General features: G+C 48.2%; 1 protein-coding gene across 1 annotated transcript in view; it reads right to left on the reverse strand.

The window, feature by feature from the left end:
- Positions 1–27,125, reverse strand: part of LOC146181327 (zinc finger SWIM domain-containing protein 5-like) — a gene marked incomplete at its 5' end in the record, with an annotated part of 50,097 nt that overhangs the window by 7,049 nt on the left and 15,923 nt on the right. The window contains 8 exon segments of the mRNA XM_084576381.1: positions 1,872–2,019; positions 5,586–5,752; positions 6,158–6,309; positions 17,716–17,960; positions 19,112–19,235; positions 20,868–21,207; positions 21,730–21,867; positions 23,589–23,834. Of these exon segments, the coding sequence (XP_084432507.1) occupies positions 1,872–2,019; positions 5,586–5,752; positions 6,158–6,309; positions 17,716–17,960; positions 19,112–19,235; positions 20,868–21,207; positions 21,730–21,867; positions 23,589–23,834 (1,560 nt within the window).

Genomic DNA, 27,125 nt, shown 5'->3' on the forward strand with positions numbered 1-27,125 from the left:
CGCTTCCTCTCTGCTCTCAGACATTCACTGGTGCAATGCACACGTTTACAATTTAAAATGGCTATAAATATCCAGGAATGTAGTCTCTTTGCTTTCCAACGTCCAAGTGTCGTCTCTTTCATTTTGATTTGCAGTTGCAGCACATTCAGTTGTCACTTTTTCGTTTTTTTTTTTTTGTTTTTTTTTTACGTACGTCGTTTTGCTACGTCCTCGCATCAAGACCGCGGTGAGGAACGTTTATTGCGGAAAAGAAATGTAATTTGGAGCTGTTTGCTGCTTCCCAGTGCTCTGCATTGCACTAGAAGCAAGTGAATTCCCTAAGGACTATGAACGAGGTCCGATCGGCGCAAACGCGCGGCGAGCTCTACGAAGACGACGTGTCCCGCAGTTTACGCATTGAAGAATAAGTTTGACGGCGATTCCTTATCCCCGTTCACTTTTTTAAATGCCAATATCGCCGCCGTATGTTTTACACTTCGCCAATCTTGGCAAACTGTTTAGATCTGACGATCGTGAACTCCGCATCGCCAAGCGGACTGTCCGCCGCGCTGCCGTCATCGTTACGAACACAATCCGTCTACCGCTTCGTTGCTGGAGTTGGCGCGAGTTCAAGCTTTTCCTGTTTTGAGCTTATCTTTCTGCTCATTTGCGGCCTGCGTTATCACTGTCGCGGCGGGTGCGACCGCTGGCAAAGGCAGTCCCCCGTGCTGGGGAACACGCTAGGCCTACTTCAGGCTCGTACACACGATCGTTCGGCGCACGATTTCCGTCGGCCTGAGCGCGCACAGCCGGGGCAGGGCATCACTTGAGATGATTATTCAACTATTTTTTTCACTTTTTTCACAAATTCTTGCTACGAACGCACCTCGCGGTTCGGAACCAAGCGCGACCGGCGTCACGTCTCCGCCGTCTCCCCGCGGCTCGGGCGCGCCGAGCAGACGCCATCAGCCAGCTCCACCAATGCGGGGACGCCTTATCGTCACATGCACCCCGAAAGCCAATGGTATTGCAAATGCCACGTTTTCTTTTTTGCTATTTTTTATGCGACCAATGGGCGAATGTAAACAGCAAAGGCGGCAATTTGAAGACGAAAGGCGGCTCTTTCGAATGAGACCAAGATGGCTACGGTGCCGCGCACAAAATGGGAGCTACGCCTCGCGGAAAATGGTTGTTTCGGGGGTCGTTTTCGGCCCAAATTTGGGCGACATCGATTATATAAATTGGCATTGTGACTAAAATACCGACCCTAGAGATGAAAAACTTAGCAGATAGGTAGATAAAGAGCTACTGATTTCGCAAATCACATTTTCTAAAAAGTGATTTTTTCGCGATTTTTTGGTCCCCCCTTAAGCGGGCGGGATGGGGTATGATGGGGTGCAGCCGCGACTTGTTTACTTCTTTTTTTTTCTCGTGCGTTGGTGTAGGCTGAGTTGAGGGAGGAAAGGAGAAGCATCATTTTCGATCACCCGTACCTTGAGAGCTAATAAAGGTAGCTTAAAAGTTTTTGCTTTGCAGTGACAATTGATGTGATACCTATCACTCATGCATGTTTTCTAGTATTCGCGGAAAGCGTTTCACGGGCCCTTTAGGCAAGACAGGTTTTGTCTTGACATGTCTTTTTTTCAACAAGACGCCACAAGAGAAAAATTCGTGAAAGGCTGCAGCGTGACCACAGTGGATTTAAATGCCACCTTTTGAAATGACCTTGGTTAACACTTTTACATTCAGACAAGCCCGGTGTGCTACTGTTTACACGAGGAACCGGAATATTAGGAAGCGCCCGATCAGCAGAAATACTGAGGAGCAGCGACCTACAGGATACAAAAGCAATCCTTCGCAGTTTGCCCATGTAGACGTGGCAAGGTGCATACCAGTGGCCTCGGTGGGGGTGAAGAACTGGTACCACTTCTGCATGATGGACACCAGGGCCTCCAGGCCGATCTCTGTGGCGCAAGTCACCAGCCAGCGCACCATCTCCCGACGTCGCCAGTTCAGCGATGACAGGGTCACCCGCATCACCTGCACCATTGGCAATGACATTCACGTCGACCCAGTAAGACCACAGAAGATGCACATTGGCACGAGAGAGAGATAAGGGTATTCCTGTGAAATGACTAAAACTCCTTCAATTGCTCAAATTTCCAAATGAGCATTACGTTGAAATAGTCACAGAACAGTGCATGCAACGCATGGAATCCTTACGACAAATCTTGCAAATGCCTATGTGATGACACAATGTGTTCAACCCCTCAGGCATGAACTTGCAGTTGCAATCTTCCTAGTTCTTCAAAAGCAGCCATCACCCTAACTAGCATTTACTTTGCTCTGTGAACAAATGTAAACGGCACTTTTTTTACAGTGTACACTGTTAAAATTATAAAGCCCCTACCCCCATACTATGCAGTTGTTTGCAAAAGGTGATGTCATAACCCTAATTAAAAGGTCATAGTACCGTATAAACGCATGTGAGGGCCGCAATATTTTTTTTTCAGATTTGAGGGCCAATTTTTGAGGTGCAGCCCATACACGCAACATACGAAAAATAATTTTTTTTTTTCAAGTAGAAACAGGCTAATCAGTGAATGTGTGGCGTTTATTTACCATTCAATTGTCACTTGCAGAGTCTTCCAACTCCAAGCTTTACTACTTTTAGTTTAATGCCTGCCATATAGCTACGTTTGCCTATCGTCCTAGAATGACAACGCTCGACGGCAATCCACGAAAAATAAAGCAGACAGCCCACAAGAGCCGCAATTACGGCGTGTGACCATGCAAATCACGCCACCACTACTCACGTGCTTTTGGTAGTCACTTGATCAAAGCCAGCCTTCTAGAACACTGTAACCGGGCATAGAGTTTAGCCGGGGCTGGCGATGCCAATGTCGATATCGATTAAGGAAGCTCGTGGCAGAGAGAAATAATGATAATAATGATGGCCCGTGACTTTGGGCGCTATCCGTGGGCGGCATCTGAAAGCTCGTGTGCGCGTGCATTTTGAAGGCTATTCCAGCATGGGTTGTGGAAAGATGGGTGCGGCCCTTAGACGAATTTTCTTTTTTTTTTTTTTTTAATGTTTGCTTCGGGAAATAGGGGGTGCGACCCATACACAGGTGTGGCCCTTACACGCGTTTATACGGTATCTCAATATGCCATGTCTGATTAGTTTTCAGCTCACACCAAAACTCCTTCCAGAATATGTCAACGTTTCTCTCGCTGTATTGCTTTACTTTTCTTTTTGACACAATCACTGATCGGGTAGGAGCAAATATTCGAGAAACATAGAATTTCTGCTCAAATAATAATGTAGCTGCATATGACGGTGCATGCTGGGGAAAACAGTCAAGTTTACTGAATTATCCCACCGCGCTGGCTCAGCGGTTAAGGTGCTCAACTAATTAGCCAGGGTACCCTGCTTCAATCATGGCCGTGACAGCTGTGTTTTGACTGAGGCAGAAAGAATGGCACCAGTGTACCGTGCAGTGTTGGTGCACGTTAAGGAAGTTACAGCCAGTCGAAATAATCTGGAGCCCTCACCTACAGCGTCGCTCATAGTCCCAGTTGCCCTGGAACGCATGCAGCCATTTTGCTTTTCGTATCTATATTGAAAGGTGACCAGTTCGGCCATGAATTCAACCTGCGAAATTAATGCAATTCCACTGGCTGTGAGGACGCTTCAATATTTAGACATAGTTGGCCGTAAAGTATGACTGACTGAAAATCTTGAGTGAATGCAAAGTTGTTTACTCTGTGCATCTGTGAAATCCCTGACAAAGGTTCATTGCACTTTTCTTTCAGTTATGTCGTGGTCCTGTGTGTTAGAAAAATGCAGAATTTTGAAAATGCTTATTGGCCATTCAACCTATTTTGTGTGGCAAATGTAGTCGGAATATTCACTTCAAAATTATTTGAGGAGAAAATTTTTACTCCCTCCAAAATCATTTCAAGTCGAAAAACCACTACACAGTAGAAAAGTCATTCAGACCAGAAAAAAATCTTTACTACATCAGGGCCTTTATTATATCAGTTGCTGGTGATGAAATGGCCCTGAAGATGCCGCCTGGTAATTAAATAGCTACTAACTATACACACCTTGTTTTATGAAATAAACTCTAAAATATACCTTTCATTTCTCCCCTACTGTCTCTGCACAATTTTCTGTTTTTGAGTCATAAGATTTTTGTTTGCATCCTGTGGAAGAGCCTCTTTAGCATGAACGTAACATGCGCAACATGGCTAGGAACACAGCCGAGTTTGATTTCATGCAAAAACCAAGGCTGTGCAAAAACAAGGCATCATCTTCCACTGTTTCTGTTACTTAAGAGGCAATAGATTAGGAATGCGTGCTACATTCAAGCGCGGCAAAACCGCACATGCCGCACTTCCACCTCTAGGTACTGCTGTTTCATGCTTCGCACTGCAGAGTGCTGTGAATGTTCTGCAGCTTCTTCCCTTCCATAATTCTCACTACAAAAAAGGGGTAAAACCCTTTTACTTTCTCAATGGACCACACCACCTTCTTCCCACATTCGAAGCCACCTTTACATTTTTTTTTCCCACATGCCGCATGCTTTCGCTCACGGGTCCAAGGCGCACATAAGTTGGCTTCTCCTTGGTGCCCGTAAGCCTGACGGTAAAGCCATAAAAATTGTTTTTTTTTTTTTTTTAAATAAAAATTTGCCTCACGAGTCACGATCCGATGTCATTTCATCAAAAGTATGTCGCCGCGGCCAGGCATATATTACTATAACCGATTTTCATCAAAATTGTGTTTACTACTGCTGATGACATTGCCTTGCTAAGTAACTCGGGAGATGAACTGCAAAGAATGATTGGTGACCTAGACAGGACAAGTAGAAACGTAGGCTTGAATATCAATATGCAGCAGACTGAGGTAATGTTCAACAGCCTCGGGAAGGAACAGCAGTTTACGTTAGGTAGCAAAGCACTGGGAGTAGTAGGCCAATATGTCTACTTAGGACAGGCAATAACCGCAGATCCGGACCATGAAAAGGAAATAACAAGGATAAGATTGGGATGGAGCGCATTTGGCAAGCATTTGCAGATTATGACTAGCAGCTTACCAGTATCGCTTAAGAGCAAAGTATACAACAGTTGCATCTTACCTGTACTCACCTATGGGGCTGAAATGTGGAGGCTAACCAAGAGGGTTCTACTTAAGTTGAGGACAACGCAGAGGGCTATTGAACAAAAAATGGTAGGGGTAACGTTAAAAAATAGGAAGCATGCAGAATGGGTCAGAGAAATAACTCAAGTTACTGACATTCTAGTGGAAATCAAGAAGAAATGGGCATGGGCAGGACATGTAGTGCGAAGAGAGGATAACTGATGGTCGCTTAGGGTAACAAACTCAATTCCAAGGGAAGGAAAGCGTTGCAGGGGGCGGCAGAAAGCTAGGTGGGCGGATGAGGTTAAGAAGTTCGCAGGGGTCAAGTGGATGCAGCTAGCACAGAACCTGGTTAACTAGAGAAATATGGGAGAGGCCTTCGCCCTGCAGTGGGTATAGTCAGGCTGATGATAATGATGATGAGTGCACAAGCCTAAGAGTAATATGATGAGGCAAATACCTGCAGGCCCAGCTCAAAGGCCACGTTGAGCAGGGCCAGGTGCCTGGGACCTCCGTCCTGGGGCACGGCAATGCGGAATGCGTCCTGTGCCAGCTTGAACAGCTGCGACGAGCTGTGGATGTTGCGCTGCGACGACTTCATCACCGTCCGCAGGCGCATCACGTCATCTGCACACACAGCACAGAGTTGATGAAGGCTCCCTCTCGAGCAGAAAAAAAATTACGAGACTTTAGCGACTATAGTAGTGAAAGGTGAAAGCCTGAGTGCCGCATTCTGCTACGTAACTGGTACTAATTAGTAATTAATTAATTATAAATTATTTATTTAAGTAAGTAATTGATAGTTAGTTAGTCATCAATTCATAATTCACTAATTGGTAATTGATCACTAATTGACATATGACCTTATAAGGCATGCATTCGTGTATACTGTGGTGGTGCTCCGTGATTGGCCGAGACTTCTATGACGTCATCCCGCCTCGGCCAATCAGAGCCGGCGCAAAAGCGGGACACATTTTGTCCACGACAACATGAGCCATTAATGGCTTTCACCTTAAAAAGGGGGGTCCTCACCCTTTGCGGCAGAGAGCATGGTGGAGGCCAAGGCACACTGCTGCACCTCCACATGGCCCAAGGTGAACCAGCGCGGGTAGCGGCTGGCAGCCGGGGGGTTGACCCCCGTGCCGGGGTCATCCGGCTCCTCCTGGTTCTCCAGGATAGGGAGGCTGTGATCCCAGAAAGGAAGAGCCGACCCATTCAGTCCAAAGCCAAAGCAAGCAGCAAATCTATGTACGTGACATAAAACTTAAGCTGAAGCAATGACCATCAACTACCACTAGCACTTTGCAGCTACGAGAACTCGGACGATGAGAGAACACAAGTGAAGAAGTGCAGACGAGCACCTTGTCTTGTCATCCGACTTCCTTGCAGCCGGTTTGCATTGTCACAGCTACAAGGGGTCATTCACTGGAACAGCTGATGTGACAGAGATACTACTCCTAAGGGTGTGTGCAGTTTACAGTAGAATCTCGTTGATACGATTCTCACGGGCTCCGACAATAAAAGCGTATTATCCGAAAATCGTATTATCCAAAACGGACTCCAAAAAATCGCGAATAATACATACTTGGCACAGAACTTGCTTTTATTAAAGCACGTTAAAATAATCCGTCACTTTGCGTTGCACTTTTTGCTTTTCGAGGTCCTGAAGAAAGCTTTTTTGGAACTCGTAGAAACGAGTAGCAGTTTCCTCACTCAGCTCCGCAGACGCGACAAAGCCACGAAGCCCGTCCAAAGCTTGGAGTGCACCGTCAGTATTTAATGGCCGACGATCGCCGCTGCAATCTCCGGCGTCTTGGTTGTCATCGTCGTCGCTCTCCTCTTCAGCGGTAACATCTGCAATGATGTCTTGGACGGTGCGCAATCCGCATGTCGCCAGTTGGTCGTCCGCCGATACAAACTCTTCCGGAGACACGCCGACATCGAGGTCACCCCAGTCCGGGATGTCAATCTCTGCGCTGTCAGCTCCATGTTCCTCCGTATCGCCAGATGCACAAAAAAAGCCACACTTCTTGAAGCAGTTGGCGATGGTGTCGGGTTTGACGCGATCCCATGACATCGCTAGAAAATGAATGGCATCAAGAAGATCCACCTTCAAGCTGGCATCTTTCCAGTCAATCTTGGCCAAAAAGCGTCTGACCAACAAGCTCCTAAAGTGAAATTTCACGTTTCTAATGATTCCTGCATCTAGGGGCTGCAAGTGGCTGGTGCAGTTGGGCGGCAGGAAAATTACTCTGACGTTTTGCAGCCACGAAGTATCGACAGGGTGCGCGGCACCTCCTCCTGGCCGACTAGCGACAGCAGCCATGCCGAAGGATGACCGAAGCCGAAGCTGAGTACTTTTCTTTTACCAGTTTTTATATGTAATCGTATAGTGGCAGCAAATTTAGATTATAATTTAGCTTAAGATCAGAGACAGGGAAGTGAAAACATATAGGACTTAAATCGCTTAAATAACATAGAACAACGCTAGGAAAAAGTATTTAGGCCTAGTGCGGAAAAATTTTCTGAGCAACGCGAATTCTGTCGCAGAGTTGAGGCTATGGGGCGGCCGGCCAGGAAAGCAAAGGGTGGGGATCCTGGGGATCTCGTCCAGTGCGGAACGTGTGAGCGCTGGTGCTTCCTGGATGAGACAGGGTTTGAGAGCATGATGGAAGCTGAGGAGGCCAGCTTGAAATGCAAAATATGCACGGCGGTGGAGAAAGTAGAGGAGGAGCTGACCAAGGAGGTAGAACGGATGAGGAAGGAGCTTCAGGAGGAAAGGAAGAGAAGGGCGGAGTTTGAGACAAGAGTCGAGAAGGAGTGGGGCGTCAGGGTGGAGAACCTACAGCGCGAGTTGAGAGAGGTACGCGATAAGGCAAGCAGATTGGAAGATCAGGTGGAAGAGTGGACAAAGAGACAGGCAGAGGGACGGAAAGCACTCCACAAGAATGCAGGCAGTAATGCCACCCTGGACGACGGGGGGGCGGACGCGTCACAGGGGGCGCGCAGGGAGAATGTAGCGATTATGGGGGACACGAGCCCCGATGGTAACCGGAGGGAAGAGGGGACACAGGGGTCGAGACAGCAGGGACTGGATACCACTGACAGGGAAGAGACAGGAGCCGGCAGCAAGAGGGTATGGGTGGTAGGGAGCTCTAATGTCACGAGAATTAAAAAGGCAGTCTTAAAGACAGTGAAGTTTACTGAGAAAGTACAAGTGGAAAGCAGGCCGGGCGAGTGTTTTGGGCAGGTAGTGGAGAGGACAAGGGATATGCTGTGGGAAAATAGAGAAGGAGACAATCTGGTAGTCATCCATGCCGGAGTAAACGACGTGCTGAAGAACAGGGGACAAAACCTAGGCAGGCAGATAAGAACTGGGGTGGCGAAGCTACGGGCTACAGCTGAGAATGTGCACATAGTGCTGTGCACAGTGCCGGCAGTCAAGGGACAGGGCCCGTATGTAGCACACCAAGTACTGAGGGCTAATGAGATGATCTGGGAGGTAGGGAAGGCCCTCAGGTGCGATGTCATGGATGTGAACAGGGTGATACATGGGGATAGGAACTACCTCCCCTTCACGCCTGATGGCATCCACTACACCACACCAGCGGGATGGCAGCTTGGGCTGCGGATGGGGCGAAGGGCGCTAGCTTTTTTACAGGTGAGCAGATTGCCCCTGCATACCGAGAAGTAGGAGACCAAGATGGAGGGAGGAAGGGCAGGACGAAGGCACGGAGGAGGAAAAAGAAACAACCCGTAAATTTGGCCTTCATTAATATGCAAGGGGGTAGAAGTAGAATTAAATGGGATGAAATTCAGGAGCAGCTGCAAACTGGAAATTTTGTAGTATATGGTGTAGCAGAAACCCACCTTAGAGACAGTGAAGAACCTCCATACATTGAAGGATACTCATGGCTGGGGTGCAATGGAAAAGGGAAGGACCGAAAAGGAGGTGGCCTGGGGGCGCTAATCAAAGGCCAAGATTGGAAAAGGATAACAGAAAGCTGCAGAGAACATATATGGCTCCAGGGTAGAGTGGGAAACCTAGATACAGTACTAGGGTTTGTTTACCTAAAAACAGGAAATGACTCGAATGAGGAAAATTCAGAACATTTCAGATGTTTAGCTAAAGACATAGAGGAATTTGGCCAGAATAAGGAAGTGATAATCTTAGGGGATATGAATGCCCATATGGAATTTTTTGATGAAGCTACCGATACGACAGGCATTTTGTGAAACCCAGGATCTCACAATAGTTAATTCAGAGATAAAGTGTGAGGGAAAAATAACATGGGAAAGAAATAACTCTCATTCCACAATCGACTATTGTCTGATGTCCCACAAGCTGTATGACAGGTTAGTAGTTATGGAAATTGATGAAGAAGGGGCGAAGAGCTTAGGAAGCGATCACAAAAGAATTAAACTCCAATTTGGCGGGACAGCGGCCGCAACAAAAATGCAGGTATGTGAAAGCAACCAGAAACTCAATGATATGCAGTTGGAAAAAGGGTCAAAGCGCATTGAGGACATAGTAAACCAACAACCAAATAGAGAATGGACATACGATGACCTAGTAGAAGTATTTAAAAGAGAGCTAAAAAAGGGCAAGATTAGAAGAGGAAAGAGAAAATATAAACCAAAAAGCTGGTGGGATGCTGAAGTTAAAGCGGCCATAACGAGGCGTCAAGAGGCATCCAGAGAGCACAGATTAGCAAAGAAGAGGGGAGCCACACCAAGGGAAGTAGAATCCAAATGGGAGGAGTACCTTGAGAGAAAAAGGGAGGCGTCAACCTTAATCCAAATCAAAATAGGAAAAGCTGGGGTCCAGTGGATGATGGACATAAGTAAAAAAGATAAAAATGCTGCAAAGAGGTTTTGGAACCACATAAGGCTACAAGCAAAAAAGACGGAAGGGGTCCAACACTCACTGACCACACAGGAAGGAAAAAGAATGGAGGGAGAGGAAGCACAGGAATATGTTAGGCGCACAATAGAAACAGCCTTTGCCAGTCTGGAAGTGAATGCCGCAGAAGAAATGGAGAATAATGAGGACCACAGGGACGAGGAGCAAGAATACAAGGAGATGACAGCAAGACAATGGGAAAGAATAGAACGGAAGGTCCCCTTGGGAACAGCGACAGGACCAGATAGCATACCCATGGGATTGATTACCAGATTAGGACAAAAAAGCAAAGTAAAATTGTGACAGTTGATTGAACAAACAATAAAGGGCGGTCAAGTACCAAAAGATTGGAAATTAAGCAGGATGAGACTAATATACAAAGGCAAGGGAAGCAGAGATAACATAAAGTCCTATCGGCCAATCACAGTTACATCAGTTATATACAGGGTAGCAATGCAGTTAGTAAAAGTAATGATGGAGGAATGGGCAGAAGGAGGGAATATCCTCGGAGAACTACAAAATGGTTTCCGCAAGGACAGGAGACTAGAGGATAATTTATTTGTGGTTACCCAGTGTATAGAAACAGCAGCTGCAAGTCAGAGACCATTATGGATAGCGTTTTTAGATATTAAAGGGGCATACGACAGTGTAGATCAGAAAAAACTGTGGGACCAGTTGAAGGAATATGGCCTGAATAAAAACCTGGTTCAGTTCATACAAGAAGTGCATGCAGATAATGAGGCAGTGATAGTATGGGAGACGGAAACAACAAAACCAGCCAAAATAAAAAGGGGGCTTAGGCAAGGGTGCCCACTGTCACCGCTGCTTTTCACGATATACATGAGCCAAATGGAAAGGCGCCTGGAGGAAAGTAATATGGGATTCGATGCAAGCTATATGCAGGGAGGACAGAAAGTAACACAAGTTCTACCAGGATTGATGTACGCGGATGACATTGTACTGCTGGCAGATAAGAGGGATGGGTTGCAGGAGCTGCTTAAGATCTGTGGAGAAGAGGGCGAAAAGCTGGGACTGCAATTTAGCAGCGAAAAATCAGGAATAATGGTACTTAATGATGAAAGGGGGGACGTGCTGGAAATACAAGGCACCAAGGTTGAACATGTGGAGAGCTATAAGTACCTGGGCATATGGATCAACGAAGGAAAAAATTACCTAGAAAAGCATGAAAGAATTACGATAGACAAAGGGAAAAGGAGTTCGGATATTATGAAACACAGGGCCCTCTGGAATTATAACAGGTATGAGGTTGTTAGAGGGGTATGGAAGGGTGTTATGGTACCAGGACTCACTTTTGGAAATGCAGTCCTGTGCATGAAATCAGAAGTACAGTCAGGCCTTGAAATCAGAGAGAAAGGTAGGTAGATTGGCATTGGGAGCACATGGCTACACACCTAATGAAGGAGTCCAGGGAGATATGGGCTGGGCATCATTTGAGGTTAGAGAGGCAATTAGCAAACTAAAATATGATCAGAGACTAACCGAAATGGAGGAATCAAGGTGGGCACGAAAAATGTACAAGCACCTCTTCATGAAAAGCCTGAATACGAAATGGACTAACAGAACCCGAAAGCTCAGATTTAAGTACCTAGAATTCGGAGATACACCGCAGCAAAACAGCAGCATTGAAAAGCAGGTAAAGGAGGCAGAAAGGAAAATGTGGGAGGAAAGAATGCAAGGAAAATCAGCATTGGGTATGTATAGAACTCGAAAACAGGATATAAAGAAAGAAAGTTTATTCGACAACTCACGAGGGAGCTCATTGCTGTTTGAGGCTAGGACAGGGGCCCTCAGAACAAAAACGTACAGGAAAAAATTTCAGGAAGTACAGTTGAATCCCGCCACAACGAATACCGCCACAACGAAATTTCCGCGACAACGAATAATTTATTATTCCCCGCGAGTATCCTATAAGAATTAATGGCCTAAATTTCTCTGCACAACGAACCATTTTTGCAGAGCGTTTCCGCTTCAACGAAATTTTCGCGTTCAAAATCGAAACCGAAACTAGTTTTATTGGCGAGAAGTCCAAGTCAAATCCAAAGCCACATTAAGCATGAAATCACGTGATTGCAGTTCCGCCATTTTGGCTTTGTGTCGTGGTCGCGTTGTTCACTCGCTGCCTTTCTCTTCGACAACGACGAGTTTTCATCCGCAGGACACGATGGCAACGCAAGTGAAAAAACGCAAAACTCTTTCCCTTGAGCAAAAAGCTCAAATAATCGCCCAAGCAGAAAGCGGAAGGAAGAAAGCGGCAATTGCTGAAGACTTCGGAATTCCTGCAAGTTCGCTGTCAACGATTCTAGGCAATAAGGACAGCGTGAGAATGGCACTTGCTTCAGGCACATCCTCGAAGCACAAAAAGGTGACGCGGCCCCTCCATGAAGAGTTGGACAAAGCAGTGCATGCGTGGTTTGTGGAAGCACGAGCCAGCAACGTCCCCCTGTCCGGAAGCATCGTCCAGCAGAAAGCCTTGAACTATGCATGCCTACTTGGCATTGATGATTTTAAAGCCAGCATTGGCTGGCTAAACCGTTTCAAGGCCCGCCATAACATCGTTGGAAAAGTGTTGTGCGGCGAGTCAATGTCAGCAGACGTGGACGGAGCAGCTGCTTGGAAGGCGAGTAACATGGCCGGAATTTTAAGCAACTTCGCGCCTGCAGACATTTACAACGCCGACTAGACTGGGCTATTCTACGAGATGTTGCCGGCTAGGACGCTCGACTTCAAGGGGCAGCGCTGTCACGGCGGCAAACACAGCAAAAAACGCATCACAGTGCTGCTTTGCACAAACATGGATGGCTCGGACAAGCGTCCGCCGTTAGTCATAGGCAAAAGTGCCAAGCCGCGCTGTTTTAAGGGAACTCGTAGCCTACCTGTGCAGTACAAGGCGAACAACAAGTCATGGATGACCCGCGCTATTTTCACTGAGTGGATGATGGCATTCGACCGCGACATGAAGCGGCAGGGCCGTAAAGTTTGCTTGCTTTTGGACAATTGTTCAGCGCATCACTCCGACGAAGCCAAGCTCACTAACACGGAGCTGAGGTTTTTCCCCCCCATTGCACGTCTGTCTTACAGCCTCTCGATCAGGGCGTGATTCTTAGCCTGAAGCGCGCTTACCGCGGGAGGTTAATTCAGCGGCTGCTTTTTAACACTGAAACCGGCCGAGACACGAAGGTGGACTTGTACGTGGCACTGCAGATTATGTCTGCTGCCTGGAGCACACTGGGGCGCTCAGTAATTGTGAACTGTTTCAGGCACGCCGGATTTGCCGAAGGTCGACCCGTACACTCTGCTGGCCTAACACCAGGCGTTACAGACGACGACGAAGAGGCGTCACCGGCTCCGGGGATCGCGGCCGCCTGGAAAACGCTGGGAGAAATAGGAACCGTGCCGCCTAATCTCGAGCTCGACGAATACATCGGCGCTGACGCTTGTGTTGTTCACGAAGATGTGAGTGATGAGCAGATCATAAAAGCTGCCCGGAATGATAAGGACTCTTCCGATGAAGAAGACGACGACGTACAGGAAGCGCCGGCTGCGGCAACCGCCGTACAGGTGATGGACGCTTTTGATGTCATCAGGAATTTCGTTGCTGTCCGGGACGACGATGTTGCAATGGGTTTGCTGACCGAGTGCGAAAATCGCGTGACGGCGTTGCTCGCCGTGAAGCGTAAGCAAACCAAGCTTACAGATTTTTGGCATTAAACGCCTTTGCTGCTGCTTGGGCAATTCTTTCTGCGTTTCACGTCAAATTTTTGCGATAACGAAGTTCCGCGAGAACGAATTTTTTTTCGTGCACCGTGAATTTCGTTATAGCGGGATTCAACTGTAGATATATTATGCGCGGCGTGCGGAACTGAGGAGGAAACAACGGAACATGTTGTTCTAAGGTGCCAAAAACTTCGTCCTGCCCTTCCCGCGGAAAAAGCGGCAGATCTGGAGAGAGCGCTGGGATTTGCTGGGGAAGATGGACGAATGGATGAGGAACGCGTTCTGATAACAAAAGAGAGGTTAGAGGATTGGTGGAAAAAGTCAAGAGAATAAAGAGAGGAAAAAAAGGGAGGGGGGCAGATACGGGCGAATTAGAAGCTAAAAATGGGGAAGAGATAAATATATTTCTTTTAATTTTTTGGCTAGGCGGCGCAAGCTGCCGCCCGATACAAAGGGCAGAGCCACTATCATCCATCCATCCATCCATCCAATTGTCGAAAAATAGAAGAATTCTACGGTTCTCGGCACGCATCCGGGCATCCAGATGGGTGAGGAACTCTGTGAAAAGGGCTCCGGTCATCCATGCCTTCCTATTCGCTTTGTAAACGACAGGAAGGCGTGGGTTACGCGAGAAGCAGCGTGGCTTCCAGAACTTGCCAATGACGGTAGGCTTGAGCTTCTCGGTTCCATCAGCATTGCAGCACAACAATACGGTGACTCTTTCTTTGCTTTTTTTTTCCACCTTGACACGTCTCACCTTTCATACTGAGACTTTTCTCGGGCTGGAGGTTGATGAACAACCCAGCTTCATCTGCGTTGAACACGTCCCTTGGCTGGTATTGAGCAATCACCGCCGGCAGAGTCGAAAGCCAGTTGGAGACCTGATCTTGGTCGGCAGACTTCCCTTCGCTGGAAACGGTTTTATACGACAGGCCATGTCGTGTTTTAAAACGATGGAGCCACCCGCCCGAAGCTTTAATATCTTCAATGCCCAACGAGAGTGCAATCTCATCAGCTTTCTCGCGAACAACTGTCCCGTCCACGTTCACGCCCGCCGCCCTTACTTCCCTGAACCACGCCAGTAGAACCTCTTCCATCTTGCCATGCTGGGCGCCCCTTGTTTGCTTCACGCCGGCGCCGAAGACTTGAATGTTTTTCCGAATTTTTTCTCGCTTGCCGACGATCGTGTTCAGCGTGGAGACAGGCAAACAAAGTTCGCGTGCCAGGGGCCGTATTACGGACCGCTCTATAATTGAGAGCGCTCTAAAACGCCCGCTCCTATTGGTCGCCGTCGCCATCTTGAAAAGTTGCGTCACGGGATGCTGCGATTGCGTCGCGGAGGCGAAAAAACAGATGACGTCGCGCACCTAATTATGCCCGTAGTTTTAGACTATTTTTGTAGAGCGCGATGAGACGATCTAAAACGTTTTAGAGCGAGTTATAGAGCGAAAATGGCGGCGGCGTCCGCGGTGGAGTGGTGTGAGTGGTGGCTCCGGCGCTGAAGCGGCAACGCCGGCGCGAGCAACGACGAAGGGCGGTGTGTGAGAATGCGTTCTACTTGTTCGGCGAGTTGTTCCGACGCCTATTTCGACTTGAAAATGCGAAAGCGGAATGGTGGTGCAATGAATGCGCCGATGAACTGTGATGAAGCTCGCAGTCGACCGCTCTTGACGGTGCGGCTGTCATGCGTGCTTCGATCTTTTTTTTTCTTTTTTTTTGCCTCCGGAGGATTTCGTCTCCACAGGTAGTCGGCCTCTCATAACTGATGGTGAGCAAGTGCGTGCGTCAAATGGCTGAACTCAACTACTGCAAAGTTGGCGCTGAAGGGTGGTTGGGCTCCGCAGTGCGCCCAATGCAAAAGGCGGAGGCGAAGGCGACATACAGTGCAAAACGAATGAAAACGAGCGAGGTTGGTAGTGTACGCTCAACCGCGTTGCTTTTCCCCGTGCTCGTTCTAACTAAAGCATTTGTGTGTGAGACGTTCGCGTGGACATAAAAGTTTATTTTGCCTGTGCTCCGCGATCGATCTTTCTTTTGTTTCTGTTTCCTAAAGAAAAATAAACAAAGCCCCGATTACACTGCTTTCGATATGATTTCTCCGCGCATTTAGGACAATCACACAGTACCTTGACATCAGACGATGCGCAAAAGCCGGCACTATAGCCGTGGAATCAGCTGTTTTACTGAAAATCGCCATTTTTACGGTTTGTTTACCTCTGCCAGCGCGCCCTCGCGGCAAAAGAAGCTACCCACAAGAGCGTTTAATTGCAAAACTGCAGCTACTTCTTGATTTTTTTTATGACATTGAACTTTAATTGTGGCTTCTTGAAAATATAACACTTTAGTTAATTTATTCACACGCTATATCTATAAAAAAGATAGCAAACGGCTCCTTGACGTGCGAATAAACCTGTTGCCGTGAAAATAAGCGGCCCGGGGCGGCACCCTGGCGATCATTGGTTGATTCCGATTTTCGTCACGCGTTGACGTCTCGCCGAGACGTCACGGCGTCGTCATTTTGACGTCACGCTCTATAACTTTAGAGCGAGAACCGTAATTCCGCCCCAGGTCGACACGTTTCTTCTGCGGATTGTCGTCGACTTTTACGAGAATATCAAGTTTTTCTTTCAGCGATAACGCTTTACGCTTCCTAGACATGGTGAAGCGCACGGGTGAAACGTGGCACCAAAACAAAAACGATAAGTGCGAAGTGCAAGCTGAACGCTCAGAAAACCAAAATGGTAACGAGAAATGGCAAACACAAAGCCAACAAAGCCTACAGCATCGTCAATGCATGCGCCAATCACTGCTTCTTGGTCACGTGATTTTACCGTGATTACTATGTCTTAGGATAGATGGCGCTAAAAACCTTCGGTGCGCTTCGGCGCTTTTGTTGTGCGAGCTTAGAAAAATGGCTCCCAGAGGCCGCCACACTGCTGCAGACGCTGTGCTGAGGCACGGCCGGACTCGAGCCGAGCCGAGCCAGGCCAAGCCTCGAGCATACGAAGCGCATGTCGTCGCGTGTTCAGTCCGCCGTGCCTGTAGTTTCGCTCGATGCGATAATTTCAGTAGCTCTGCCCACCCTCTGCAAAGGACTGGCTCTGATGTCATCATCATAGTTGGAGAGATGTGATTCCTACACGTGTCTAGCAAAGGTCATGTCCAACATCGAAAATCGGCCACGAGCGCTAGGGGAGTTACGACCACTGCAGCTACTGTCAGATCCCGCTAGGACACTTTTGCTGCCTCCTGGCGCGAAAATCGAAACTGCGCGAGATTTACGGAAGACGTTTCCACGATCGTATTATCCAAACCGACGTGGAAATACGATCGTATTAGCCGTACAAAAATGCATTACCTCTATAGGGCATCGGCCGGGAACGAAAAAAAAATGTATTATGCCAAAAAGCGTATTTAGCCGAATCGTATCAACGAGATTTCACTGTAATATGCTAGGCTCACACATTTTCCGAAGAACCATCAGCCTTGCCTCATTCCCAGTGTGACTGAGCACGAAAATGTTAGGCAAAGGTTTAAGCCGGCTCAACCTAAGTAACCAAGGCAAAAGCGCTAATGTCGCTCGAACAGCCTCTCTTTACCTCTGTGCTACAGCCTCAACAACAAAGCAGCAAAGACGCACACGAAGACGCACAGCAAAGACGCACGCAAAGCAGCACACTATCGGCGAGGCAACCTCAGCAATGTCAAGAACTGCTGCAATGCGGCGTCACGGCTATCACGTGACTAGTCACAGGTGAGTGCACAGCTCTAGTGCTGGTGTGACCTAGAAAGGCGTGGCCCTGGCAGAGATGCGGCTGAGCGACGTCATGGTTGCCACGTGGTCTCGCCTCAGTTCAAGGTCAAAATTACTCGATCCGCGCAAAAAGCAACAGAAGGATGTAGTAAGGCTCTTGCTTTCAAAATGACAAGAGTGGGAGAGAGGCACACTGACCGCATGGCACGCAGTCCAACACTGTAGGCCAGGTCGGCATCGTAGGGAAGCAGGGCCCCGAAGAGGTAGCGGGCAAAGGTGTGCATGGGTACGCTCTCCGGGTGGGCCCCGACGCCTAGGCCGGAGTAAGGGCCCCCCTCCAGCAACAGCATGGCCTGCTTGCGCAGCACCCCGACCAGCAGGCCATCCGCATCCACATCCCGGAGCCGGGCAATCAGGCGCTCCTCCTGGCGGCACGCCTTCTCCTGGGGGGCAGCCAGTCGCACCTTCAGCGACGCTCTTACAGGCACATCGCAACGCAAAGTACCGTGTCCACTCAATTCAAAGCATCCCATCTCTTTTTACAATTGCGATGCCCGAAGTCAAGGGAGGTGCTGGGATTAGAAATGTCCCCCCCCCCACCACCACTCCCAACTTAAGGTGCTTAGATTATAGCGAAAATATGGTACGTAAAATAGAACCCTTTCAGGTGTCAATTAAAACTGGGCGTAAATTGCACAACTGTCAGTACACCCCAAGTATAAACTTTTGCCACAAAAGGTGAATTTTATTTCACAATTAAATTGGGAAGAACCTCTGACTTTCCACCACCCTTCAGGAAAAAAAAAAAAGAAAAAGAAACCCGCTGGAGAGATTTAAGACTGCTCAGATATGATAATGAGAAAGAGTGGATGCAATGACATGCAATGAGAAGGTAATGTAACCAATGGTTGCTGACGGTAAAAGAAAGGCTAACGGACCGCAAGTGTAGCAGGGGGCGGCAGAAAGTTATATGCGCAAGTGTAATTAGGAAGTTTGTGGAGATCAGTAGATGCAGCTGGCCCAGAACTGGGTTAATTGGAGAGACACGGGAAAGGTCTCTGCCCTGCAGTAAATGTAGTGAGGCTGGCGTGATGATGACGATTAGATTCAAAGGCGGAGTTAATGACTCTGATATGCAGCATTGCCAAAAGTTTGAAATTGACATCAATGAGTGGCTGATAAATTCCTGGGCACTGGTCAGTAGAGCCTTCAGGGAGAAAAGCAAGGCGCTGGCGCAGCACGCGGGCACCTTGCTTTCGGCCACCATCAAAAAGTGGCTGCCGCGGCCAGGATTCGATCCCGCATCCACGGATTTAGTAGTCGAGCGCTCTAAACACTGCACAACCCTGGCAAGGCATGATAAAAATAGAGCTAGACATCGCCAGCTGTGTGTCTAGCTTTATTTTTTTTTTATGTCAAAAATTGGGATAGGCACACAGCTGGCAAGGTTGAACAAATAAGGGCCAAGCATACTCTTTAAAAAGAAAACCTAAAGAAAAAAAAAAGAAAGCAATGAAAGTGGCAAGGGACTTCAGCTCAGTTCAGTGACCCGTTATTTTGTGGCGAGGGACCACAGGCCACTAGTAAAGGTTACCTGCGCATACAGGCCCACAGGCATGGATCGTTGCTGTCCCAGTCCCACCAGGGCTGCTTCCACAGCCAGCGAAAGGAGCGACTCGCTGCGGTCTCGACTCCCTGGCACCGCAACATGACGATACCTGCAGCCCCACAGGTTGCCACGATAGATCCAGTCACCCCTGCCACTCAGCAAACGATTGCTCAGCACACTTCAATTGCAGCCACCTCGGTGCTACTTGCACCCACTCTGCTATGCGTGCTCTGCTGAACTTACTACTGTCTACCAAGAACATTGAACATTTACAGCAAAAACTTCCTGCACTTTATACAACACTTCAGGGTATCACACTATACGAATGTTAACTTCCTCTATCAACGACAGGGATACACTATATATGTATTCAAATGTAGCACGACTTTGATTGTTACAAGAGAGTGAGTTGAGAGCACGAAATATGAAAAAAAAAATAAAATAAAAATAAATAAATAATAAAAAAAAAGTACACGAATGTAATGTGAGAAAAGAGGCTGCAGGGGCCAAATTGTGCTACGATCACATCCCAAAAACTTCCACAAATTTGTCACAAGCTGATCGGCTAGCTCTGTTTCTGTCGGTCGATTCCAACTGGCGGACCTGTTGACCGATGGGAGCGGGGACTGACTGACAGGTTTGCGACTATTTCTGTGATGCGATCGTAGCGTAACATGGCCCCAGTAGTATAATGAAAGGGGACTAGAAGCTCATGCATAAAAGCGGGTTTCCTGCGCCTTGTTCAGAAAGAAAGGAGGCGGCCTAGGCTGTGAAAAGATGTCATGTGCCCCTTGCTTTTCAAGACAGCCATGCAAAAGGTTATTCAAGGGGTGCAAGCTGAGGATGAGTATGAAGGGCCACTGCACCATCAATGCACTGACTAAAAAAACTGACTAATGACTACTGACTAATGTAAAAATGAAACTTCGCAGGTGGCGAGTCATGACTCCTAAACACCAGTGAAGGATGGTTCTCAACATCACAGACACAGGCCACTGCCTTATGTATGAATTTAACAAGAATTACACACCAGCATGCAAGCTCAGTGCTGAAAAAATGTCTCAAGTTACCAACATTTAGGAGAGGAGCAAGAGTGCCTTCTCAAGTGCAATAATAATGCCGAGCTGCCCGTGTGCGGCCGAAGAGTAAGGATCACTGCTGCTAACGTGCAACACTGGTGGTAATGAGGATGTTAAGGGTAGCTGCCAAACTTTAACTGAGCGCACCATTCTCAGTAGTCACCAAGCGTTGTAACTTTTACTCTTTAACTGTACCATCAATGCTCTATTTCATGCGCAGAGTCTGGAGAAGCTTCTGCCTGACAAGCAATCAGACATTCTAACCTTTTTCTGCTTCTTTTTTTCCTGATGTTGGTGGTCAATGTACACGAAGTGTCAATCAATGCGCAAATAATTATTGAGTAGTCTGTCTCTGCTTTATAATAAGACGAACGTAGCACAAAGGGTGATGCTTAATGGAAAAAAAAAATGCTTTTGTTACATTTGAGTGAATATGGTATAACTTCTCTAAGTTCAAAAGGCCTAAGCTAAACAAGGGAGTAGGTGCCTGCTGCACAAAAGAAAAATTGCACAACAGTATGATGCACACCGCTACTTCCAATCACAGCAAAGCAAAAAAACATCACATAGATAACACAGATAGCCACATAGATAGCGTAGCTGCTGTCTAGCCCGAATTAGCCCGCGAGAATTTGAGAAAAATCAAAGAAGCAGCAGCTTGCCTGGGTCTCTCCCGAGGCTGCGATGACGCAGACTGTGAAGGAGAAGACGATGACGAAGAGCCACCACCCCCACCGCCGTTGTTCCCATGTGGTGGATGAGATGGGTGCGGAGGGTGGTGAGAAGAGTTGGCAGCTCCGTTGTTGTTGTTATTGCCACCGCCTCCGCCGCCACCACCACCGCCGCCACCTCCTCCTCCGCCACCGTTGTTATTGTTGCCTCCACCATTGTTCCCTCCTCCACCACCTCCGTTTCCAGCAGCGGCACCCCCCCCACCACCACCACCACTGCCGCCACTGCTGCTAGCAGCCGCTTCCTCAGCACTGGGTCCAGGTAGAGACTCTGTGGGAGCCATGAACGACACTGTTTCATGTGGCACGGCACAGAACGATATAATATGTCGGCTGTAGCAACTTGAATCTGCACATGCATAACGAAACACACCACAGTGCGAACGCAAATGAAGCCCGAAAAATCGAGCCATCAGTCGCAACGCGTCCAAAATTTCGGGAGCTCACTTATGTTACTTGCATGGAACTGGTCGTGGTGCCGCGAAAAAATCCAAATAACCAAGCATGTACAAAAAAGCAGGTGTCCAAATTTTCGGTTATCAACTGTAACTGCAGAAAAGTAATTTCGTAAAGTTATTGCAATAAAGAAGCCGAAAAGAATTGGCGCTTTGAGAAATCGTAATGGTGCCTGCACAGTGAGAGTCTGACTCTATGCTATTGGCACAATGGAGAAAAGCATTCTTCTGAAGTTGATTCCTCCGACTCAGCTGCAATGAGAAGGCTTCTCAATGTAACGGGCAATAATGCAGAGCAAGCATTGCAAACAAGGTTCCCGGGGGAGCCCAGTACCAACCATAAAAGTACTCTAGGTGCTTGCTGTCAGGAACTAGGGAGGCCTCGGCCAGTGTGTCGAACAGGGAGCCAATGGGGTTGAGCGGATGGCCGACCCAGCCTTCCGTGTTGTTGTGCGTGCTCAGGCTTGAGGAGAAACCTGCTCATAAGAAGAAGACGGAACACATTAATGCTACCTTATTCACACAATTATAACACAACCACGACACACACCTTGACTTTTGAGATGTTACAAAAGTTAAAAAAAAAATATATATAAATATGACCTGTGATTGATCACCTGGAGGGCCGTGCTGCTGATATCCCTCGCCAATTTGCTCGCAACCTGTCTGCTTTCTGTCTCCAGAATGGCGTTCTATACAAGAATAACTTCAGCACTGTTGACCGAGCGCACCTCCTCGTAGTGCCGGCTGACCTCAGTGTCGATATCTTTTTTGATTGCCGTGATGAGCTCACCTCTGGCCACATCGGCTTTGAATGCACACTCGCCCGAGTTCGTCAAGCCTATTATTGGCCTAAACTTACTGACGCCGTTCATCACTATGTCAGAGGCTGCCGTGAGTGCCAACGTCGAAAGGCGCTGCCTCTCAAGCCTGCGGGTTTGCTCCAACCTATTGTGCCTCCCCAGATACCGTTTGACCAAATCAGCATCGACCTTCTGGGCCCGTTCCTGCTGACATCGGTCAGTAACAAATGAATTATAGTCGCGACCAACTATCTCACACGGTATGTGGAAACCAAGGCAGAGCACCGTGGCACGTCATCTGAGATCGGCCAGTTTTTTATGCAGCAAGTCGTGTTGCGCCATGGCGCACCATCCCAAGTCATTACCGATCGAGGCACGGCGTTTACGGCACAACTTATGCATGACATATTTGAGCTCAGTCATACAAGACATCGTAAAACCACTGCCTATCACCCAAAGACAAATGGCCTCATGGAGAAACTCAATAAAACAATCGCCGACATGACAGCAATGTACATAGACTCGAAAGCACAAAACCTGGGACGAGATTCTCCTATCCGTCACATATGCCTACAACACTGCCATACAAGAGACGACGCATATTACACCATTTTGCCTGCTCTATGGACGCGACGTTCAAACGATGTTGGATGCCATGCTTCTGTGCTCCACTGATGATCATCCACTCATGCCAGACGCCGAACAGTTTGCTCAGCGCGCCGAGGAAGCATGTCAACTTGCCCGCATTCACATTCAGCAACAGCAGGGCAAAGATACGCGTCGCTACAACCTCCGTCATCGACACGTCACATACCAACCTGGAGAGCAAGTTTGCGTGTGGACACCGGTGCACCGGCCCGGCTTGTCTGAAAACTGGTGTCGCATTACTTTGGACCTTACGAAGTTCTGCGCCGTGTCACAGAAGTGACACGTCGCAGAAAAGGAACCTTACACCTGTGCCTCGTCCTAAGGCAGCCAGCCCAATCGTCATCAACACCAAAAAGCCAACCTTCACGCATTTGCGAATGGATGGGTCATTAGGAGCACATATCGATTCTAGTGACAACTTTCGGTGAGACAAAGCAGTATGGTGGTGTTATCTTATTAAACACATTTTTACAGGCAGCTCCATTGGCGAAAATTTGCTGAGGCTAAAAAATGGCCAAAAAATAGTTTGTTGTGGCAAAAATTCTGTTCCATTACTTTCTTTGCCGAGCTGACAGCGCGCTGGAAATATTTCACAAAAGCCAAAATTTTGTTCAAGTAGTTCAGTTTGACCGTACCTCCTGCAATGTTGGTTGCATTTCAGTTTAACAGTTTAACAGCGGCTATAAATTCAACTTAGGACAAAGTTAACTACGACACGTGAGAGTTGCGGGGGAGGAGAGACCCACCGGACGAGGAGGACGATCCCGACGACGAGGAGGACGTGCGGCCCCCACTGCGGTGGTGGTGGTGATGGTGATGGTGGTGGTGGTGGTGGATGCCCGAGCGCTCCTGCTCGGCCTGCCAGCGGCACTGCCACTCGCGCTGCTGGCGCTTCATGGTGCGCACCACGGCCACCGCCAGCCGCAGGGCTTCCTGCTGGTAGCCGTGCGAACGGAGGGCCTCCACCCGCGAACACGCCACCGGGATGGGCTCTGCGCAGTCCCGTCACAAACTGTCACGAGATGCAGGCACAGGGGCAAGTACCCACGCACGCGACGCCACAGAAACACTGACAGTCGAGCGTCAGTATGAGACCTTTTCCTAATTTATCGTGTCGGCCATTGGCATGGGGTCGGCAACTGCGTACATGCACACCGTCAAGCTTTAGTATGCTCCTTTTCCCTTCAGATTTAAAATAAAGCGGTAGAATCTTGACTCTTAGCTTTTGTGATGTTTTCAAGCTTGTGTCCATTCATTCTGGCAAATGAATACCATACATAAAATCATATTCATCCAGGTTAATGGCTTCTTTCTGAGCATGGTCAGAAAAGAGACTAAACCAGCAGCGATGATGGCGACAATTCCATTGGAGAAGTATGTGTGTGAGTAAATAATAATAAACCAAACACTCCACAGTAAATTTCGTAACACTAGAGCAAATTTCGTTGAATCCGCTCAGCAAAAAATTTCATAACACTCAAGCAAATGTAGTCAAATCCAGCCTCGTGACAGAAAAAGAATGATATCAGTAACTAGAGTTAGTCAGTGGAAATGACAGTGAAGGTGCCATGGGCAAGGGGCATTAAAATACTTGCCCACCATTTTAGCAGCACACATATCAAGATTAACTACAAAAGCAACAAATCTTTCCTTAGGAAAGGACTCTCAGAATGCAATTAGCTACAGCTGCTAAACTACCAGTCTAAAAAAGTGGAATAATACCCCTGAAACACAGTCATTTTCAGTGACGATTCAGTCGATAGCCTTCGAGATTTTCAATTGTGATTGAATTCGAAGGAGTTGTGCAGCTGCTACATGGCTAAACTCGAAGACTATTGAAATAATTTTGCTGTTTGGCGCCAAACTTTTGTGGCGCCACTATCATTGCTTTCATGCGCGAGAGAGCGCATGGCACTCCTCGGGTCAACGCTAGCAACCTTGCACGATGTTCTAAGGCCTTCGAGATCTCAATCCCCCTTTTGCGGGAGGATGTGGCGCCATCATGCGGGAGCGGGCGAGAAACACATTGGACGGCAGTGTAGCAGACGACGCGAAAGCGCACCATACAAAATGGCCACACCAACGCAGGTAGAAAGCGAAAGCTTCCCCCCTTTGGCCTCGGGGCGGAAAGTAGTGACAGTGATTGCAGTATATCATGTTCACGCAGTATGGGGGTGGAGCGTTTTTACAATCCACTCATAACGCACGTATGCATATACTGTCTTCGTATTGTAAGAGCGTGTAGCGCAAGCCGTGTTCGACGTGACAGAATGAGACGCTCTCAGCGTGCAGGTTTTCGGCAGACAGGAGAGCGCGGGGGCAGAGAGAGAGAGAGAGGGATCTCAAAGGGCAAAGCAGCCAGGGGTTTGTTGATGCTGCAGAGCTAGGTGGAATCGTCTCCTGTGACTTCGAGCGGCGCATATGAATACACCCCGCGCATATATGCGCGGGGTGTCTTGAGTTACCGAGCACAATGCGGTCACCGCGGCACCGGCATGGTGCAATGGGCATCGCTTTCTCCTCGCGTCATCTACAAAGCTCGGCAGAGAGGCACATATACACACCCCCTGAAAAGGGCATTGTCCCGGCCGGAATGCACACCTGCAGGAAACGCGCGGCATTTTTCTGGCAACGGATGATTCAGCGCTGTAGCCGGTTTCGGCCCTCAGGAGTCAGAACGGATGTGGTCGCAGTGGTGAAAAGGTTCTCGGTGCACAGAGAATGGTCATTCCGTTGTGAAAGGATCCACAATGTTCCTTTCTGCCTCCGTCGCGATTTCTGCGGAATCAACAACTTGGTGACACATGTGCATCTCCTACATATCGGATGCGCATCTTGGTCAGGAACCAACCCTGTTCTACGTCCAGAGAGATCCACTCTGCAAGTGAACGAGCATGAACCTTCCAGGAGAGTCATTTATTGTACCGGGCGGTTTCCATGCCATTGCAAACGTTTGGACGAAGACGACGATTATCAAGCTCCCTAACGAAGTGCATCTGATTGCGTACACCACAGGAACAAAATCTGGATGCTTTGGCATGCACGAAGACGAGCCTTCAATTTAAAAAAAAAAATAATGTGCGCCGTGCAGTGCGTCATATGCTCCGAGCGGCAAAAACACAGGTTTTACAGGTATGCATGCATCTAAACGAAATATGCATGATGAAAAGTACCTGGAGTTTTCACCCAGGCTGTAACGCACCAGTGATAGCTGCAATGAGGATTCTTCGGTGCGTGATTGCTTTAGTTGCGCCGGGGCCTGAAGGCGATGTATTTTGTCGTTTCTTTTCTTTATGTGCGAAAGGGCTAGGTAGCTTAGATATCACAGGCGGCTGTGTGCGCTAGGCTGTAATATTTAGCATGTTTTATCGTGACTGCCACCTCACTAACAAGAAAAAAAATACGGCGTTTTAATGCACTGTCGTTCGCGAGCCTCATGACCAGCTCAACCACTCGGCTCGCGAACGGCGGTGCATCACAACAAACGCCCAATTTTTTTTTTCTTTTTAGTCAGGCGGCAGTCACGATAAAACATGCTAAATATTACGGTTATGTGATGTTAGGAAGATAGTGAGAGACATGGTCCATAGGGTCACGAAGAGTCGGACACAACTGAACGACTAAACTGAACTGATTACGGTCTAGCGCACACAGCCACCTGTGATATCTGCGCTACCCGGCCCCTTCGCACATAAAGAAAACAAACAACAAAATACATCGCCATCAGACGCGCCGAACAAATGCTCATTGCGGCTATCACTGGTGGGTTACAGGCTTGGTGCAAACTCCGATAGATACTTTTCATCATGCACATTTCCTTTAGATGCATACATACCTGTAACGAAGTGCTTTTCGCACAGTCGAAAGCACGCAGTTGGTTGCTAAGGTCGGCCATTCACATCTTGACGCTTGGTGGCCCCAATTCAAGCTTCACGTCGTTGTTGGTCGCGGCTCACCGAAGGAAACCTGAAAAACCGCGTCTTGCATCTTCGCACGCTTAGAGACTGGCAACCGTATGCGGCAGATGTGGTTGGCATCGCTTTGCCAAGCCCGTGATGGCCACCGTGCTGCCCGATGCCGCCAGCCCCCGTGCACTGGCGGCGCCGAGAAACGCCGTTGACGCCGTCCAATGTGTTTCCATCGGTCGCCGCTACGACTTTGCGCATGCGCAGAAAACTCGCGCAAAAGGCGGATAGAGCTCTGAGCTGGTCTGTTGACTCGATAGACTATCGACTCAATGGTCATTGAAAATGACTGAGTCAAAAGACAGTCGGTTCGAGGGC

This window comes from Amblyomma maculatum, chromosome 8 (genome assembly GCF_055883805.1).
Source record: "Amblyomma maculatum isolate TAMU_Amacu chromosome 8, ASM5588380v1, whole genome shotgun sequence".
In the NCBI taxonomy this organism is placed as follows: Eukaryota; Metazoa; Arthropoda; class Arachnida; order Ixodida; family Ixodidae; genus Amblyomma; species Amblyomma maculatum.